Below are 20,809 nucleotides of genomic sequence, written 5' to 3' on the forward strand. Positions count from 1 at the left end.
GGAGAGGAAGGGAGCGAGGGGCCGATATGGATGGAGTGTAGAGAGTTAATGCAAGGGCGTTGGATGTGTGTGAATGCAGCGGCCAGGATATAAATGACACAAATGCATATGGTATATATTTGTTGTAATCCAAATGTTCAGGGAGTAGATGTATATAAATGTCTTACCTGTCTCCTGCCCTGTCTAACTGCCATGTTATAACTGCCGTACAATGATACATGTACTTCGACCACATTTACAGAGTGCGCACAGATTAAGGACCTCTGCAACCACCTGCACAGTTTTGAAATGGCTACTGAGATGGTTATCACTGATGCCGCCATCATCAGCATCACTATTCCGGTCATCTATATGCTGGAGCAGACTTTGAATAGACTGCGGGAAGAGATGGTTGTCTCAGAAGAAGAGGAGGAAGCAGAGGAGGATGCAGAATGGATAATATTGCCTCTAAGTTCAAGACTGTCGCCACACAGGTGGGTGCCAAGGGAGGGTGGATTACTGTGATTGAGGGGGGCTGGTGATAGCAGACAAGCTGTTATCGAAGGTGCAAGATCCGAGGAACAAATGGAGGAGAAAGAGGTGATGGGCGAGTAACTGTCAGATGAAGAGGATAATACTCCCCTCTGTTGTTCGTGATTGGCGGGATGGGACGGAGGAAATGAGCCTCATTGTTACACAGCCACCAACACAGCATGGGCTTGGACCTCATGGTAGAGCCCGACATATGAGTGCCTTCTTGCTGCACTATCTGCAACATGATCCCCATATAGTTATGATTAGGAATAATGCTGACTACTGGGTTGCCACTTTATTAGATCCACGTTATAAAACCAAATTTTGCCAGATGATTCCCGCCCTAGAAAGGGAACAGTGAATGCTGGAGTATTGAAACACGCTTTTACACGACCTTAAGAGAGCTTTTCCCCAAGACAGCAGTGAAGCACACCCATTCGCATCACAGCTGTAGACTTCCAACTTCCGGACCGTCAATTCTTCAACGTTAAAACATGAGAAGCAGCAGCAGTGGTGGAAGTAGAAGAAGCAATTTCTGGGAGTCCTTTGACACTTTTTTTAGGCCAACGCATGACGTAGGTTACTTGCTTACGTATTTTGGCCAAAATATTAACTAATACCTCTCATATTTTTTATATGTGTTTTTTGCACTTTTTTTTCATGGTGCAGTTGGGCCCATTCAGTCTTGTAAACTGTGGTGTCTGTTCACATGGGATGCATTTGGATAGCACTAGACAGCCCACCTGATCTAATAGTATGGGCGTAACTAATAGGCTGTTAGCCTGGATGCTGTGCATTACCATTGTGTGAACAGCGGAGCATACAAGTCTTCATAGTGCATTAATATACCAAGCAACCGCCCCCTCCATACATTAGTAAGTTGTGAGTGGTTGTGTCATCGGTATTCTTGCACCTGTGTTGCCCCCATCCTAACTATATGGGCCCACTCACCCTGATAGTGCATTTGTTTGGAGGTCTGGGCAGGTCGGCATCTCTGCTTTTAGCTGTGGTTTTGAACATTTGACATTTGCCTGAATTTTTATATCTACACATGATTTACACAAATTATATTTTCTTGTCTTAACTCTATACTATTTCACATTAGAAGCTGTGTATTTCTGTAATTATTTGTATGTATACATGATTGATTACCACTTCGGTCTCTGTAAAAACAATCCCCTTTAACCCCTTACTGACATCGGGTGTAAATGTACGCTGATGTCGGACTATCTCCTTTTGATGTGAGCCCCGGCGCTGAGCCCACATTTTTTCTCGCACATGATGGGCCAGAAACCCCGCACATCGGTGACCCTGTCACGTGATCATGGGTCACCGATGGGTCTAGAAGACCTCTATGGTTGTCACTGCCAGATCCTATGAGCGCTGCCCAGTGGTCGGCGCTCATAGCAAGTGAACAACTCTGCTACATACAGTTGACCTGATCATTGCCTGTATGTAGCAGAGCCAATCGGGTTATAGCAGCTTCTAGCCTCCCATTGAGACTATTGAAGCATGCCTGTGGAGACATGGGGTGGTCAGCGGGCGCCCCCGTCCACTGGCCAAAACCACATGGATCAGGGATCGTCCCACCAAAAGCCGGCTCTCCCTTTTAACATGTGCATAACGCTACTCAGACAACACACAGTGAGGGTAAAACAGTGTGGCAATGCTTTATTGAACCACAAAATAGGCAGATAACACATAGAACAGTCCCAGCAAAATACCCAACAGAGTGCACATTACAGAGTCTCACCCTTCCGCTGATTCACTCCCATTGTCGCTACCCCACCTGTGGCACGCACAGAGAGGCGGTAACAACAAGAGTAGGAAGATGACAATCCATTCAGTCCATACAAGGTAAAAGACCAGTTGATCGGAGGATCACAACCTGGCTTCTCCAAATGTATCCATGGTTCAACGATGGTCAATGAAGCAGATCTGTATTCTTCCAACCAAGGCTGAAAACTCCTAGGTTGTTTCCTATCGAATAATAGATCCGTGTCCCTCGTGATGTAAAAACTATACGAAGTATATAGTTTGATGTCTGGGATCTGCCGATATGTGGCTATTTTTCTGTTTTGCATAACATGATACATGATTTAAGTTTTTTTGTCTAGTCTCGCTTGAATATAGATCAATATTAAATAATGTCTCCTGATGAGTCGCCTTTGGTGAGGACAAAGAAACCCGTAGAAATGAGAGGCTCGGAGAGTGTGTATATGTCACCTCGCCCTATATACTGAGATGTAGGGTATATTTTTTTCTATTAGTCACCTTCTGACTAACCTTCAGGGTTGAATTATGGGTATAGTTAATATTTGGAATTGATAAAGTTTATTTTTATCCTTTTGTCAGCAAACATGAGGAATGACAAGAGACAACCCATTTATGAAGATTAAATTTTGGTTAAAACTATGCCAACATTATGAACATAAAAAAAGGCTTCTCCCCTATGTGACGTCCCTGATGTTTATTAACACTTGATTTCCAAGTAAAATATTTCCCACATAAAAAAATTAAAAAGGCTTCTCCTTTGTGTGACTGGTCTGATGTCTAACAAGAAGCACTTTCTGGTTAAAATATTTCCCACATTCTGAACAGGAAAAAGGCTTCTCTCCTGTGTGAGTTCTCTGGTGAGGTGGCTCAGTGGTTAGCACTGCAGCCTTGCAGCACTGTAGTTCTGAGTTTAATCCCACCAAGGACAACATCTTTAAGGAGTTTGTATGTTCTCCCCGTGTTTGTGTGGGTTTCGACCCACATTCCAAAGACATACTGATAGGGAATTTACATTGTGAGCCCCATTGGGGACAGCGATGATAATGTGTGCAAACTGTAAACGGCTGCGGAATATGTTAGCGCTATATAAAAAGAAAGATTATTATTATTATTATTATTAAGATTCCATTTATGGTTAAAACATTTCCCACATTATGAACAGGAAAAAGGCTTTTCCCCTGTGTGGGATCTCTGATGGCCATCAAGATTTATTTTCCATTCACTATAAAAGAAGTTTCTCCCCTGTGTGAGTTATTTGGTGTGTAACAAACCTCTCTTTCTGGTTAAAACATATTCCACATTCTGAACAGGAAAAAGACTTTTCCCGTGTGAGTTATCTGGTGCTTTACACAATCTGATTTATTGCTAAAACATTTCCCACATTCTGAACATGAAAAAGGCTTCTCTCCTGTGTGAGTTCTCTGATGAGTAACAAAATGTGATTTACTTGCAAAACGTTTCCCACATTCTCAGCAGGAAAAAAGTTTCACTCCTGTGTGAATTCTCTGGTGAGTAACAAAATGTGACTTATGTGCAAAACATTTCCCACATTCTGAACAGGAAAAAGGCTTCTCCCCTGTATGAGTTCTCAGGTGGGAAACAAAACTTGTTTTCAGTGCAAAACATTTCCCACATTCTGAACAAGAAAAAGACTTCTCCCCTGTGTGTGTTCTCTGGTGAATAACAAGCTTTGATTTCTGGTTAAAACATTTCCCACATCCTGAACAGGAAAAAGGCTTCTCCCCTGTGTGAGTTCTATGGTGAGTAACAAAATTTGATTTACGTGCAAAACATTTCCCACATTCTGAACAGGAAAAAGGCTTCTCCCCTGTGTGAGTTCTCTGGTGAGTAACAAAATGTGATTTCTGGTTAAAACATTTCCCACATTCTGAACAGGAAAAAGGCTTCTCCCCTGTGTGAGTTTTATGGTGAGTAACAAAATGTGACTTATGTGCAAAACATTTCCCACATTCTGAACAGGAAAAAGGCTTCTCCCCTGTATGAGTTCTCTGGTGGGAAACAAAACTTGCTTTCAGTGCAAAACATTTCCCACATTCTGAACAAGAAAAAGGCTTCTCCCCTGTGTGTGTTCTCTGGTGAGTAACAAGCTCTGATTTCTTATTAAAACATTTCACACATTCTGAACATGAAAACGGCTTCTCCCCTGTGTGAATTCTCTGGTGAGTAACAAAATATGATTTCTGGTTAAAACATTTCCCACATCCTAAACAGGAAAAAGGCTTCTCCCCTGTGTGAGTTCTATGGTGAGTAACAAAATGTGATTTACGTGCAAAACATTTCCCACATTCTGAACAGGAAAAAGGCTTCTCCCCTGTGTGAGTTCTCTGGTGAGTAACAAAATGTGATTTCTGGTTAAAACATTTCCCACATTCTGAACAGGAAAAAGGCTTCTCCCCTGTGTGAGTTTTATGGTGAGTAACAAAATGTGATTTACGTGCAAAACATTTCCCACATTCTGAGCAGGAAAAAGGCTTCTCCCCTGTGTGAATTCTCTGGTGAATAACAAGGTCTGATTTCTGATTAAAACATGACTCACATTCTGAACAGGAAAAAGGCTTCTCCCCAGTGTGACTCCTCTGGTGCCTAACCAAGTTTGAGTTAAGATTAAAACATTTCCCACATTCTGAACATGAAAATGACTTCTTTGCTTTAGGAGCAATTTGTTTTTTAATGCCTCTTTTGTGACTTTGATTTTCCTTAGTAGTCGGTAATGAATCAGAAGATGGGACCTGTTTCATAGGATCAGATGACAGATCTTTCCTGTGAATGGATGATGGTATATCTGGAGTAACAGCATTCACTTTAGTTGTATCTTGTAGGATCTCATGATCATCAGATTTAAAAGTTGAAGATGTCAAGTGTCCCTCTGATCTCCTGGTACAATCATCTGATAAGATAAAAAACAATTAATTTTTGATAAAATATCATTGAGTTTTATATTTTTGAACATTTCTACTTATACTGTCCATAAAAATGGCAAGTTATGTAAAAAACTTTACTGTTCACAGTCTAATAAAAAACTTTATTGGATGAACCAGTAGTGTGTGGTGTTCAACTGTTTGTTCATTCTGCCTCCGAAATATCGAATAAAAAGAAACCAATCAATGTTATGTAGGCGAAAAAAATACCAATTCTCATCTCACAAAAAAACAAGTCCCCACTCAGGTCCATCATCTGTCAATGGAAAAACAGAGGTTCCCACACTATTAGTGGCTCAAAGGTTGTTGAAAAGCAACAAGGTTTCCATAAACCAATCCAGCAAAATCCGCTCTCACTTCGGAGTCTTGCAGTGTGCGCAAACAATATTTAGGATCCCTGTATTTAGCAATATTATAGTGAGAAGAATCCACTTAATTTGTGGTGTGTGTCTCCTGGAGAACAATCTGGGCACTATGTGTTGGGTAATATAATGGCAAATGTGTAATTTTCACTCTCCAACATCCACTGCGTGTTCATTTCCGGAAAGTGGCTGTAGAGTCAAAATATTCACTCCTCCTAAACACGTGGTCACAGTTGTTGATACTTGTCGTTTGATGACAAAAGAAACCACAATGGTCACAGAAATAACTTGAATCTGACAAAAGTAATAAAAAATCTATGAAATTTAAATTATGAAGGTCAGACATTGCTTTCCAACCATGCTTACACAGAATTTAAAAAAAATAAAACTCATGAAATAGGCCTGGGCAGAAATGATGGTACCCTTAACTAAAATATTTTGCTGCACAACCTTTTGAGGCAATCACTGCAATCAAATGATTTCTGCAACTGTCAAGGAGACTTCTGCACCTCTCGACAAGTATTTTGGACCACTCCTCAAGAGCAACTGCTCCAGTTGCCTCATCTTTGAAGGTTGCCTTTTCCAGATGGCATGTTTCAGCTCTTTCCAAACATGCTCAATAGGATTTAGGTTTGGGCTCATAAAAGACCACTTCAGAATAGTCCAATGATTTCCTCAAGGCCATTCTTGCTTGTTTTTAGCTGTGTATTATGTGTGTGTTGTTATCCTGTTGCAAGACCCATGACCTGCGACTGAGACCAAGCTTTCTGATACTGGGCAGCACATTTCTCTCTAGAATCCCTTGACAGTCTTGAGATTTCATTGTTCCCTGCACACATTCTAGAAACCCTGTGCCAGATGCAGCAAAGTATCCAAGGAACATAACAGAGCCTCCTCCATGTTTCACATTAGGGACAGTGTTCTTTTCGTGATATGCTTCATTTTTCCATCTGAGAACATAGAGCTGATGTGCTTTGCCAAAAAAGTTCCATTTTTGTCTCATCTGTCCATAGGACATTCTCCCAGAAGCTTTGTGGCTTGTCAACATGTAGTTTGACAAATTCCAGTCTGGCTTTTTTATGATTATTTTCAATAATGGTGTCCTTCTTGGTCGTCTCCCATGAAGTCCACTTTGGCTCATACAGCGACGGATGGTGTGATCTGACAATGATGTTTCTTGAGCTTGAAGTTCACCTATAATCTGTTTAGAAGTTTTCTGGGCTCTTTTGTTACCATTCGTATTATCCGTTTCTTTGATTTGTCATCAATTTTCCTCCTGCGGCCACGTCCAGGGAGGTTGGCTACAGTCCCATGGAGCTTACATTCCTGAATAATATGTGCAACTGTACTCACAGGAACATGAAGCTGCTTGGAAGTCTTATACCTTTAACATGTGTCTATAATATTCTTTCTAATCTCCTGAGACAACTCTTTCCTTCACGTCCTCTGGTCAATGTTGAGTGTGATACACACCATGTCACCAAACAGCACAGTGAGTATCTGTAGCCCCTATACAGGCCAATCACTGATTCCAAGATTGTAGACACCTGTGATTGTGAAGGGTTAATACTAAAATCAGAGTTGAAGTTTCGTTTTATCCATTCTCTGGAGGTTTCGTTTCTCCGTTTTTTGTTGCTGTAAGATAAATTTTTATAATTGGCATGGGCTGTCATGAAACCAGACTGTTCTCATCAGGTACAAAGATAAGGGAGGCGGGGGTGTAAAACTCTGAAGAATATGCCATTATACTACTTTCTACGCTATTTAGGTACGGACATATATGTAGTTTCCGGTTTTCTTGCAATATTATTGGCTTATAAAGTGAAATGATGCTATTGGTACTTGAGAACCTTGCATAATTAAGCAAAAGATTATAAAAGATGTGATTAAAATAAAGGGGCTTAGTGATCTGCCTCGATCCTCCTGTACAGAGACCCCAGTCTCCGTGTGGTCATTTGAGTTGCTAGCAACACTGGAATAATTTGGAAATCACTGGCTCAACCGTGAAGGGTTAATTTAGACCTCCCAAAATAGCTACCTCGACAGTGGCGCCCAACGTGGGGCCCCCGAACAGGGATGCCTCTGCCCCCGGAGGACAACAAGACAAAGGACCCTCGGAGCGGACACGGGTGCTGGAAAATTGGGACTGATCACCCCCCCACGGCAACCACGGTAAGTTGGCAGTTATACTGTTCAGACTGACCGTGGGTGTGGTTTTCCTGTGCTTGTTGCTGCAAAGAGGATTTGAGGTTTGTCCCCTGGTGGGGTGATTCATGGGTGGAATCATATAGAGGTGTAGTCCCGTTGGGGGCCCTGTTATGATTGAGTCACCATAGGAGGCAAAAACAGAAATGCTAGCTAAGTCCAGAAAACAAGAGAAGTTGGCAGCTATCGGATTGCAGACCCCTGAACCTATCAACACAACTAGCAGTAGCCGTGGGGGGTTCCTACGATGCCCTAGACCCCTTGATCACAGCCGGAGAATTAAATAGGCCTAAAGAAAGGGGAAATCTAAACTGCCCCAGAGCAGACCCCAAAGCAATAGGCAGCCCCCAACATATAATGACGGTGAAGCAAGATGAAAATACTAACACAGACAGAAAGATAGACTGAGCAAAGACGGGGCCCAAGCTAACTAGATAGAAAAGGACAGGAAGGCTGCTGTCTGCAATCCGTGAAAAACCCTATGAAAATAAGAGCCAACAGACTGACAGTGAAAAAGGCCCTGAAGACGCTAGGCTTCAAAAAGCTATGTCAGTACTCAGGAATATTCTGAAGACAGAGCTACAGGCAAAAGGAGATTCAGCTCACCCCAGCAGGGAATGGCAGAATACAGAAAAGCAAGGAAAACAAAAAACAAAACAAAAATGCTAACAGGCAAAACAGAAGACTTAGCTTTAGAGGAGCAGGAATAAGACTGGTGTCCTAGAAGTCCACAGAGAGATCACCCGCAGGGCAGAAGGGCGTCGGCAGCCTTATATCCAGTCCGTGACTCCACTCAGCCAGTCATCCTCATTAGGCTCAGGTGCCTGATAATCAGGCTCATTACCTTCCTTTACCAGAATAGGGAGTTCACCAGACCTCAGTGACGAAGGGGAAAATGAACTCACAACAGGGCCCAGTGCTCGAACCGTACCTCATAAGGGACGGACACCCCAGATTGACCAGTGATTGCTATGTTGAAGAAGGAAAAATTGTCTATTATGACAGGGACGGGATGTTTTGTGGTTAGAGCAAGTGACTGTGGTGTGAGAATGTGATTGGTTAAGAAGGAATTAAGATTAATACCAATGTGTCAGGCAGTCGAATAGTTAAAAGTGATGATTTGAAACAAGAAGTTTCCCTGCTAGATGATAAGGTCCCTCCCCAGGAAATCAAGCCTCTCCTCCCGACTGTAAGCTCTGTGCCCTTTAACCCTAAGGCACCGATGTATCCTGGACTACCGAAACTCAGTATGCCCCCACCCTATGATCCTGCCAGGTGGATCTGTGCTGTATGTGTAGTTACTAATCCTCAGTGGAGAGAGGTCTGTTATAATTGTGGCACAAGAAGACCGGGTGCAGCAGCCCCCACCTTTCCTTTGTTGAATGCTGACGGTATCTATTATCAGCCACCGCTGCCAGCCTCAGTCCCCGCTATGCCTAATATTGCTAGTGGTTATGGGGATCCAAAGAAGAAAAAAAAAAAAGTTTTCAGAAGACTTTAACCCGCTCTGTTCAGCAGAGAGAGAGAGAGTGAAAAAAAAAAAGAGAGCAAACAGCAGCCTCCAGCCCCCACCGCAGCTGTGAGCACACAGTGTGCCCTTCAGCCCACACAGCAAACTCTCGCCCCCCTTCATCAGACTTCAGCTAGTGGGGACCCTGCTCCTCAGCCCCTCCCTGCTAATTCTCGTTACTGCTCAGTTTGTAATCACTCTCATATGTCCTGTAAATTTACTAGGGGTAGATTAATTATCACAGTTCCGCTCCAGAATACAATTCCAAGATGATGGTCAGATGGCTCTTACGTTATATAATCCCTATGCAGATGAAGACAGTGAGGAAATCTGTATTTTGCATGCCCTTCCTACAGTTATGATGGCCCTGATAGGCTCAGATCCACCCCCAATATTGCCTGAGGATCAATGACTCACCCCATACCTCTCAGAGATACCATCTAAACTCTGGTCAAAAGGGTCAAATGATATAGGGAAAATGCCTGTAGAACTAGTAAAAGTGTTTCTCAAACCTGGTGCCCCTTTTCCCAAAGTCCATAAATATCCTTTGAAACATGATCAGGAGCGGGGCCTTCAGGAACAAATACAAACGTTACTTGATAACGGTGCTCTGGTACCCTGTGTTTCTCCATGTAATACGCCCTTGTTTCCCGTTAAGAAAAAGACCCCACCTAGCCAGCCCCTGTGTACCGGCTGGTACAAGATCTACGGGCAGTTAATACTGCTACTATTCTGGAAACTCAAGTGGTGCCTAATCCTCATACTCTTTTGTCCCAAATACCCCAGGATGCTGCTTGGTTTACAGTTATTGATCTTACCCACGCCTTCTTTAGCATTCCTTTACACCCAGACTGCCAGTTTCTATTTGTATTCACTTAGCAGGAACGACAGTTAATATGGACAGTTATGCCACAAGGGGCCCAACCAGTTTGCAAAAAAATATGAGCAAGTGTCTTTTGCCACTGCTGCCATTGTTAGCCTCCTTAAGTATCTGGCAGCACTGAACTGTCGGGTTTCGGCCTCGAAACTTCAGTTCTGCCTTGGTCAAGTGATATTCTTGGGTCACTGTCTCCTTCAGGGTGCCAGACACCTCGCAGAAGAAAGAAAAATAGCTGTCAGCTCCCTTCCTTTCTCAAAAGATTAAACTGAACTCCAGCGTTTTCCTGTGCACTTATTTTTGTCAGTGGATACCGGATGCATCCCGCATAATGCAACCCCTTTACAACGCTTTGAAAGACGGCATAATGAACTATAAGGAAAGATGGCAGTGATGAGGATTACCTCCAACATGACTGTTCCCAATTTCTGATAGAAGAAACAGCTACTCCACCAAATGTCAGTGAGAATCCACTCCCAAATCCCGATCTGGTGTTATACACGGATGGTTCAAGATATGCTGATGAGTTTGGTAGATTCCACACGGGATATGCTGTTACCACAGAGGACACTGTATTGCACGCAGCTGCACTCCCGCCATCACAGTCAGCACAAGAAGCAGAACTCCAGGCTCTGTCTACTGCATGTACCTTGGCCAAGAACAGACGGGCTAATATATACACGGTGTCAGGACTCTGAACATTTTTACCTTTTTGCATTACTGCCCTTTTCCAAGATGGTGTCCTTGGTCTCATGTGCATTGTGTCCTCCTGCTATAAAACTCCACCCCAGCCTTCAGTCTGTGCTTGAGTATTCTGCCTTGCATCCAGCTCCTGACTGCTGATTGCTCCCTGGCTATATACCGGCTCCTGTGAACCTGTGTGGTGATCCTGCTGCTCTGCTCTGAGTTCCTGCTGCATACTCCAGTTTCCAGAACTCTTCTTCCTCTGCTGCTCGTGTTTCACTTCCATCTGCATTTGCTGGACATGTAAGCTGTTCCTGCTCTGCAAGAGCCTGAGACTATTTTCCTGGTCAAGCTAAGATAAGATTTGAACTGCCTTTTAAGCTTACCTATCTGTGTCTGGACTAAGACAAGGATTTATTCATGCCAAGTATCCTCAAGAAATAACTGTGCTTCATAGACTTTTTGCTTGATTGCATCTTCCTCTAAAGTTCCTATAGACTGCTAAGCTGCTTCTTATATTTTCTCCAAGTGTTATGGACTTGAGTTTCTTTCTGCATCTGTTGTATCACCGTGTGTTAATATAGACTTTATCACTTATAAAGCTGTGTCCTGTAGTCATCTTGTTCCATGCACAGAGACTCCTGAGTTATCCCCTATAATTATTACAGGATACTCAAGCCATATAAAAAGGAGACTGCTGGAACAATGACTGCAGAAAGCAGACTAGAGCAGGTGTTTTCCATAATTAGATCACTGCAGAAAGATGTGGAAGGTCTATAAAAGACGTTTGCAAGCTTTGAACAACAAGTGTTTGGACAGACTTTGCAGGACTTAAGCAACCGCATGGCAGCCCAGGAAAACAAACTTGCTGGCATAGAGTCCCAGTATGGACGGGCTTTTCAGGACATAAGCACGCAAATAGCTGCACAAGTAACTTTACCCGCTGGGCAACCGCCACCAGCTAGCCCACCCAAGTTGCCCCCATTCAGATTTAATGGTGATCGCGACAAATTTCGTGGCTTTGTGAATCAATGTATGCTATATTTTGATGTGCATGCCGACCGTTTTCCTACTGATCGATCCAAGGTATTGTGTGTAATAATGCTACTGACCTCACGAGCGCTCGCCTGGGCGAATCCAATGATTGAGTCTCGTGACCCACGGTTAAATAACTTGGATGATTTCTTGGCCGCTATGGCATTAATGTTTGATGACCCTAATCGCCGTGCAACCGCCGAATCTGCTTTGTTGTCTTTACGCCAGGCTAAACGTTCTGTTATTGAGTATGCCACTGAATTCAGGAGATTAGCGGTAGATACCAATTGGGACAGTTATGCACAATTGCCTATTTTTAAGAGGGGTCTGTCTAGTGTTGTAAAGGATGAACTAGCTTGCTCTGAGTCACCACAAGAGCTAGAGACATTTATACAGCATTGTGTGCGCATAGACATTCGCCTTACTGAGCGTAGGCAGGAGAAATTTGCTGCATATAACCGTATTTCTAACTTTTCCCTTCCTTCCAAAGAGCCTGCAGGTAAAACCTCTCGGGAGGGGGAGGAGGTGCCCATGCAAATTGATTCCGTTCAGAGGCGCGAGAGTAATGAGCGCCGGGAGCATCGCCTTCGTGAGAGTCTATGTTTCTACTGCGGTCAGTCTGACCACTTTTTAATCAACTGTCCCAAGTGTCCCAAGCGGCCTAATAAGGTGATAGCAGCAGTAGGAGAATATGACAACTGTGATGATGAATCTGACATCTCTGAATGTAGCCTGCCTCTAAACGCTGTATTTCATTCACTTTCTATGACTTCACCCCCCAAGGAGCTGAAGGAGAAGAACTCTCACTGTTCTCTCCCTATTAAGATCCTGTGTTCAGGAGAGTGGATTTCCAGTGCAGCTATGATTGACTCTGGTGCAGGTGGCAATTTCATGGATATCGCATTTGCCAAGGAACATGGTATTAAAATTCAGCAAAGAGCCTCTCCACTTACCATGGAAACAGTGGATGGGTCACCTTTAATCTCTGGGCCTGTGGATCAGGAGACCGTACCCCTTGAAATTTTGTTGGAGCCTAGTCATCAGGAGCAACTTTCTTTCTTGCTAATTTCTTCTCCTCATTTTCATGTGATTTTAGGCATTCCTTGGTTGCGTTCTCAGAACCCAAGTATCAACTGGGAAACCAAGGAGATCATCTTTCCAACAAGGAGCAACGCAGCATTAACAGAAGCTGTCCCTGAGTCCATAGCCATAGAACCACATGTACAGGTATTTACTTTACCTTCAGCATATAAAGAGTTCTCTGACATCTGTGACAAGAAGAATGCAGATCAGCTTCCTCCACACAGGCATTATGACTGTCCCATTGAGCTGCTTCCTGGGGCAGCTATTCCTTTTGGTAACGTATACCCTTTGGCGGCACCTGAGCTTCAAGCCTTAAAGGAGTATATTGATGAAAATCTGGCGAAAGGCTTCATACGTCCTTCTTCCTCACCAGCAGGGGCACCTATATTTTTTGTAAAGAAGAAGGATGGGACCCTGAGACCCTGTGTTGACTATCGGGAACTTAATAAGGTAACCATACGAAATCGTTACCCTTTGCCTCTGATTCCCGAATTACTGGAAAGAGTCCGCCATGCTAAAGTGTTCTCTAAACTAGATCTTCGTGGGGCTTATAATTTGGTGCGTATTCGTCCAGGGGATGAGTGGAAGACAGCATTCAGATGCCGGTATGGACACTTTGAATATCTTGTGATGCCTTTCAGCCTTTGTAACGCCCCTGCAACGTTTCAACACCTTGCTAACGACATTTTCAGAGATTTGTTGGACCAGTTTGTGGTGATCTATTTGGACGTTATACTAATCTTTTCTGACTCTCTACAGGAACATGAAATACATGTCAAGACTGTTTTAAGACGTCTGAAAGAGAACCATCTGTATATTAAGCCGGAGAAATGCGAGTTCCATCGTTCTGAGATACAGTTCTTAGGGTATATCATCTCTCCCCAGGGGCTGAACATGGAATCCGGTAAGATTCAGGCTATCTTTGACTATGCTGCATACTCCAGTTTCCAGAACTCTTCTTCCTCTGCTGCTCGTGTTTCACTTCCATCTGCATTTGCTGGACATGTAAGCTGTTCCTGCTCTGCAAGAGCCTGAGACTATTTTCCTGGTCAAGCTAAGATAAGATTTGAACTGCCTTTTAAGCTTACCTATCTGTGTCTGGACTAAGACAAGGATTTATTCATGCCAAGTATCCTCAAGAAATAACTGTGCTTCATAGACTTTTTGCTTGATTGCATCTTCCTCTAAAGTTCCTATAGACTGCTAAGCTGCTTCTTATATTTTCTCCAAGTGTTATGGACTTGAGTTTCTTTCTGCATCTGTTGTATCACCGTGTGTTAATATAGACTTTATCACTTATAAAGCTGTGTCCTGTAGTCATCTTGTTCCATGCACAAAGACTCCTGAGTTATCCCCTATAATTATTACACACGGACTCACGGTATGCATTTGGTATGGTCACGATTTTGGGGCTCTATGGGCCAATCGAGGGTTTATTACTACTGCCAGAACCCCAGTGAAAAATGCTGAAGCTGTTAAAACCCTCATGGGCTCGATCAAATTACCTACTCAGGTGGCCATTATCAAAGTTAAGGCGCACGGTCCTAGGACCAGTCCACAGACTGTTGGCAACACATTTGCGGATATGCAAGCAAAAGCCGCCGCTCTCTTGCCCGTTGAACCAACTATACCAACTATGGTGATCACACGCTCTCAGCGTAAACAGTTACAAGAAGCACTGACCCTACAAGAACCTGAGGATCTACAACAGACTGAAGTTTTCTGTCGGACCCCGCGAGACCGCTTAATGACGATGCAGAGAATGTCTCCAAAGGAAGAGGTGAAGCAATGGAAGACTGAAGGGGCACGTATGGATAATGGTCTCTGGAAAAAGGACCAACTTGTGTGTCTCCCTAAGCGTATGTACCCTGCTATTGCCACATGGGCCTACACATCGAGGAAAGAATCAGGCCCTCGCACTGGTGCAAAAATTCTACTGGGCCCCGGGAATTTCCACAGTTTTGACAGCGCTCAACCGTGCCTGTAATATCTGTCAGACCTGTAATCCCGGTCAACTTCAACGTGTGCCCCCGAAGCATCTTGCTAAGCCTGACTATACTTTCCAAAGGCTCCAGGTGGACCATATCACATTGCCTAAGTCTGGAAGGTATGAATACTGTTTGGTGGTTGTTGACATGTTCTCCAGTTGGCCGGAAGCATTCCCTGTTACCAACATGACTTCAAAAACCACAGCGAAGAAACTGGTGATGGAAGTTATATGCAGATATGGGGTTCTAGAAGCTGTTGAAAGTGATCAAGGTCCGGCCTTTTCTTCTCAAGTGTACTAAGAAGTTCTGACAATGCTTGGATCCACTGCAGCCCTCCATACTCCGTACCACCCACAATCCAGTGGGGAAGTTGAGAGGCTGAACGGCACACTGAAGGGACAATTGACCAAAATGATGCAGGAGACTACGGCTCCATGGCCAGAGCTCCTACCCATTGCACTATACCACATTCGTACTACCCCTATTGCAAAACATGGCCTGTCCCCATATGAGATATTGTTTGGTGCTAGGTCCCCAGTTGCAAATTTCCAGCCTCAGCAGTTATCAGAAGAAACTGACCGTGCTGTCCAATATGTTATTCAGCTTAGTAAAAATCTTGCTAACACCTTTGTTCTAGTTTTCTCTTCTTTTCCAGATTCAGCAGAAACCGACACTTGTCATAACCTGAAGCCTGGTGATTTGGTAGTCGTGAAAAGGCATGTCAGGAAACACGGACTAGAACCCTTGTATGACCGTCCCTATCAAGTTCTCCTCATCACCCAACAAGCCAATAGCAAATGAAGGGACATAATGTTTTGGTTTTTCGCATTTTCCATATTATTATTGGTAGAAGTTAAAGTTAAAGTTAGAAGATATTCAAAGACTCAGATCAATACGATAAAGACAATGATTGTAATAAGGACAGTTGGTGGTCAGACACCCTCTCCTTTCTCAATCCAGCCAATTGATTTAAGGGAATTGGGGGCTGGATAGCTGGGATCTTACAAAGTTTGTTGCACATTGCTGCCTGTATCCTTGTTGTATATGTGATACTAAACCTTGTTCTTTGGTGTATTTCTGTATGTATTAGGTAATTCTGCACTAAGACAGCTAATGATGATACCAAAGGTGTCGTTGCCCCTGCTTTTCTCTCCACCAATCTCAAAAGGCTACTTGATGAAGATGTTGAAGCCAAGCACATGGCTACCTATAAAAGATCCCCACCACCGTCATCAAAAGTTGTTATTCGTGAACTGCAGTATACAGGGGGGACGGGTGCGCCGTGACAGCCATGACTGGTAACACGGCATCAGTCATGTGAAGACCAGTACCCCTCAAGCTGTTAGCTTGGGATAGCACCTCTGATGCTGCATATGTGTTAAAACATTTTTATCTAGGGGGCAATGTGAAGGGTTAATACTAAAATCAGAGTTGAAGTTTCGTTTTATCCATTCTCTGGAGGTTTCGTTTCTCCGTTTTTTGTTGCTGTAAGATAAATTTTTATAATTGGCATGGGCTGTCATGAAACCAGACTGTTCTCATCAGGTACAAAGATAAGGGAGGCGGGGGTGTAAAACTCTGAAGAATATGCCATTATACTACTTTCTACGCTATTTAGGTACAGACATATATGTAGTTTCCGGTTTTCTTGCAATATTATTGGCTTATAAAGTGAAATGATGCTATTGGTACTTGAGAACCTTGCATAATTAAGCAAAAGATTATAAAAGATGTGATTAAAATAAAGGGGCTTAGTGATCTGCCTCGATCCTCCTGTACAGAGACCCCAGTCTCCGTGTGGTCATTTGAGTTGCTAGCAACACTGGAATAATTTGGAAATCACTGGCTCAACCGTGAAGGGTTAATTTAGCCCTCCCAAAATAGCTACCGCGACATGATGATAATTAGTGAACACACCGGGATTTAACATGTCCCTTTTATCACATTATTTTCAGGGGTACCATCATTTCTGTCCAGGCCTATTTCATGAGTTTTATTTTTAAAAAAAAAATTCTGTGGAAGCTTGATTGAAAAGCAATGTCTGACTTTCATTTGTTCATTTTCATAGATTTTTTATTTATTACTTTTGTCAGATTCAAGTTATTTCTGTGACCATTGTGAGTTTTTCTGTCATTAAACGAGGGGTAATAACAATTTTGACCCCGTGTGTATAGATTATAACCCTCAGTGAATTAATTAATAACATGGAATCACTTTATGAGGATTTCGACTATTGTGTTTTTCTGTCATTTCGTTATATTAGGGCTTCTGCATATGGTGTGTCCAATCTCATCTGGGATCTGTTCCTGCTGTCCAGCTGGAGTAATCTGGTCCCTACTTCAGCCAAATGGAAAGTACCACACCCTACTAAAGCGCAAAGCACATGGCCGGAATCTGCCAGATACAGCGCTGTTCTCCTCTGGTTCAGTCCTCTGTGCTCAGCTTGCGGCTTGTGTATTTGTTTCCTGCTGTGACCGTGGCCCGTTTACTGACTACTCTTGTGTCTTCTGATTCTGTGTTCTGTCCTTCTGGTTCTGACCCAGCTACCTGACTATTTTTCTTGCCATCTAATAGCACAGAATTGAAGGTAACAGCATGGTCCAAGCCTAGGGGTCCCAGTGAAAGTCCAGATTCATGTAACAGCGTTAAAGGGCGATGAGCAAGGCAATCCTTGGGATATGGAAAGCACAGAAGATAGAGCCAAGCATGTTCATGGTGGACATCTTTTGAGCTGCCAGGTGACCATGAACAGTGCTCCCAATACATTGTGTCTGCAAACTATTCCAGCTAGATCTGCATTCAAATAGCTAAATGGCGCTCCTTCCCTTCTGAACACTGCCATGTGCCCAGACAGTAGAGTACAACCGTATGTAGGTTATAGTGCGAAGCTGGAAAATAATTTGTAAGATCCATTTGTTTTCTATTATTCTTTGTGAATAATTTATCACCACATAAAGTGACACACGTCAGATATTAATAATGGGGCCTGATTAGGAACACAAAACTGGCTGCAGGAAGAGGTTAAATCAGAGTATTTTGGACACTACTGTAATCACACACTGTGACTATAGACAATATCATCTACTGAAATGATCAAACTTCACAGTCTCCATCAGTAATAAATGAGCAGCTAGTGGGTAATTAGAGTATGGGGCTCGGTGACCTCACAATCTAAACTATCGTAAAGTCCAATATTTTCTGTCAGATGAGTTTCATGGAGAAATATTACACATTTATAGAGAACTGTGTATAATAGTGCAGAGCGGAGATGTCTTAAAGGGAACCTGTCAGCAGGATTGTGCTCAGTAACCTACAGACACTGTCAGGTCAGCGCCGTTATACTGATTACAATGATACCTGGTGATGAAATCCGTCTTGTGGTTGTTGTTTAATCTGTATTTGTAGTTTTCAGTTAATGAGATTCTCGTGCTCTGGGGTGGGGCTGTGGGCGGGGCTTTATGTGGTGCTCTGATTACATATTCCTCTGTATTGGCTTATGACAGGTCGCTGACCCCTCACTGACCTGCCCCCATTATTACATAATGCATATAATAGCATTGATATTATTGGTGATAATGCCTATAATATTGTGGCTATTGTGAGGCTTAGAAAAAAATTACAACCAGTAAAATGACACCAGCGGCGCCTGTCCAGTAGCCTCTATCTCTTACTTATAGATGCTACTGCGCAGGCGCCGCCATCGCTGGTGTCATTTTGCTGGACGTAATTTTTTTTTCTGAGCCTCACAATAGCCACAATATTATAGGAATAATCAACAATAATATCAGTGCTATTATATGCATTATGTAATAATGGGGGCAGGTCAGTGAGGGGTCAGCGACCTGTCATAAGCCAATACAGATGAACATGTAATCAGAACACCACATAAAGCCCTGCCCACAGCCCCGCCCACAGCCCCACCCCAGAGCACGAGAATCTCATTAACTGAAAACTACAAATACAGATTACACAACAGTAAACCAGAGTCGCCCTCATTTATGGTGGACCATTGGAGCTACTATGGATCCTGAGCAGAAGATTAGAGAAAATAATATTGCTCCCCATTTCAGGAGAGATTGTGCAGTAATCTGAATTCCTTAGGATTGAAAACAATGTAATTTATGACGTGGAGTGAATCCATGACACCAGGACTGGAGCCAACACATCTCCTGCAGGCGGGAATAAACGTATATTACAGCCCTCAGCCAAGCACAGCTTAGAGATCTATCATGGCACAGGTGGAATGTTTGTCCTGTAGATTATCACAATCCTCCTTGAAGTTAGTTGGTTGTAATACAAATTGAAAAGTCAGGATAAAGGGAAACTCTGCTGTTATTGGACAGAAATTCACACTTGGCCTCACTGCACATTTACTGTTGTCGCTCATAAAAGGGAAGTTTGGCCAGAAAGACTGGACCTGGTCTTGTAGGGACCATGAGACATTCAGCAGCACAGAAGGGAGAGAAGATTCATCCGATAAGATCTCAGGGATCTAGGAAGCCAACAGCATCATTACCCTCCGCTTTCTCTTACAGGCCCAGCATAAGATTTTTCTTCAAGTGATTTTCTATCTTGTCAGCACATTCTACGTACGCTGTCATTTGGCTTTATAGTTTACAGATCTGGGCAGGTAACGGTCAGTGTCTCCTAATGTGAAGGAGAGAATGGCTAATTCCTTTCTCTTTGTCTTGAGAATAAACTTCAGTTGTGTGCAAGCCTTTACTGAGAAAAGAGTAGCCATCTAAGGCCGGGATCACACTACTGTGTGTGATGTGAGAAACTCGCACGAGTCTGTCGCATCAACAGCCATGTATTTCTATGCAGCCGCAGCTCCGGTCCTGAGTACCGGCGGCAGCGCCGGATGGTGATTACGAGAGATTCGTGCGAGTTTCTTGCATCACACACAGTAGTGTGATTCCGGCCTTACTCTTTGTTCGGTGTGACTCTTTATGCGTGCAATCGGCCTATATTGGGTCAGGTAAAAGCAATCATATAGATCTCGCTTTAAGGGATCACCCTCACACTAATACCAGGGGGTAGGTGGATCCTCCAGGTTATAAGTTCTATAGAACAGGGCTTTACATGACCAAAGTCATTTGAACAGTTTTGGGTGGAGGAGAATGTTGTGGTCTAGAGGCAAAATGGTGATCATGGTAATACGGCCGGACTACACCACCGATAAAGCAGCCACAGCCGGTGACTGAGAGGAATCTGTGACTTCTCTGCATTCAGTGGTTACTACTCACCTGGGTAGTCATATGTGGGAATCTCCTCTTTACACCACTCATCACCACTCACATATGTCTCTGTAGTATTAATATGGGTCAGATCTTCACCCTGAAACAAATATTGTAAAAGTCACCGACAGATGGAGAAGTCCCATCTATGATCAGCTCTAATCCTGCCATCTCCCCCGTTCTCATCACATAAGTATAAAACATATAATACTGGTGGATAAAACAAGACTGAGCACAAGATCTTCACAGCCGTCTACACATCATAGGGGAGATCTCCTGACACCTTCTCCCTGTTACGGGCTGGCGGAACGCACCAAATAATAAAAATGGAACAATATGAGGTGTGTTTACAGCCCGGGGCCCACCATGCAGATGTGACCAACTGCAGCTAAACAATGAGGAGAAGGCGTGTAGGGGAAAGCCGGACACCGGTGGATAACCACTAACTCGGTGCTAGCAGGAACGAACTCTGTTACTTCACGTAATTTGCGCCAGCCGGCGAACGACCACAACCTGTTAACGTCACAGATCACAGTAATGTGAACCACCGCTTGAAGCGGGTGCAATGTCCGCCCTGACGGACGCCACTAACCAGCCTAA

At 43.4% G+C, this 20,809-nt stretch overlaps 1 protein-coding gene across 2 annotated transcripts in view; it reads right to left on the bottom strand.

Moving 5' to 3' along the window:
- Positions 1–2,158: 2,158 nt before the first annotated feature.
- The window catches only part of LOC141094105 (uncharacterized), a 52,996-nt gene continuing 34,345 nt past the window's right edge, over positions 2,159–20,809 (bottom strand). For both annotated transcript variants that reach the window (XM_073579835.1, XM_073579834.1), the window contains exons 6-7: positions 20,219–20,309; positions 2,159–5,197 (exon numbers count right to left, since the gene is read on the bottom strand). In XM_073579835.1, coding sequence (XP_073435936.1) covers positions 3,759–5,197; positions 20,219–20,309 — 1,530 coding nt within the window. In that variant the 3' untranslated portion in view covers positions 2,159–3,758. The remainder of the gene's footprint in view (positions 5,198–20,218; positions 20,310–20,809) is intronic.

Source organism: Dendrobates tinctorius, unplaced genomic scaffold (assembly GCF_039654945.1).
Source record: "Dendrobates tinctorius isolate UK_male_01 unplaced genomic scaffold, ASM3965494v1 ptg000063l, whole genome shotgun sequence".
In the NCBI taxonomy this organism is placed as follows: domain Eukaryota; kingdom Metazoa; phylum Chordata; class Amphibia; order Anura; family Dendrobatidae; genus Dendrobates; species Dendrobates tinctorius.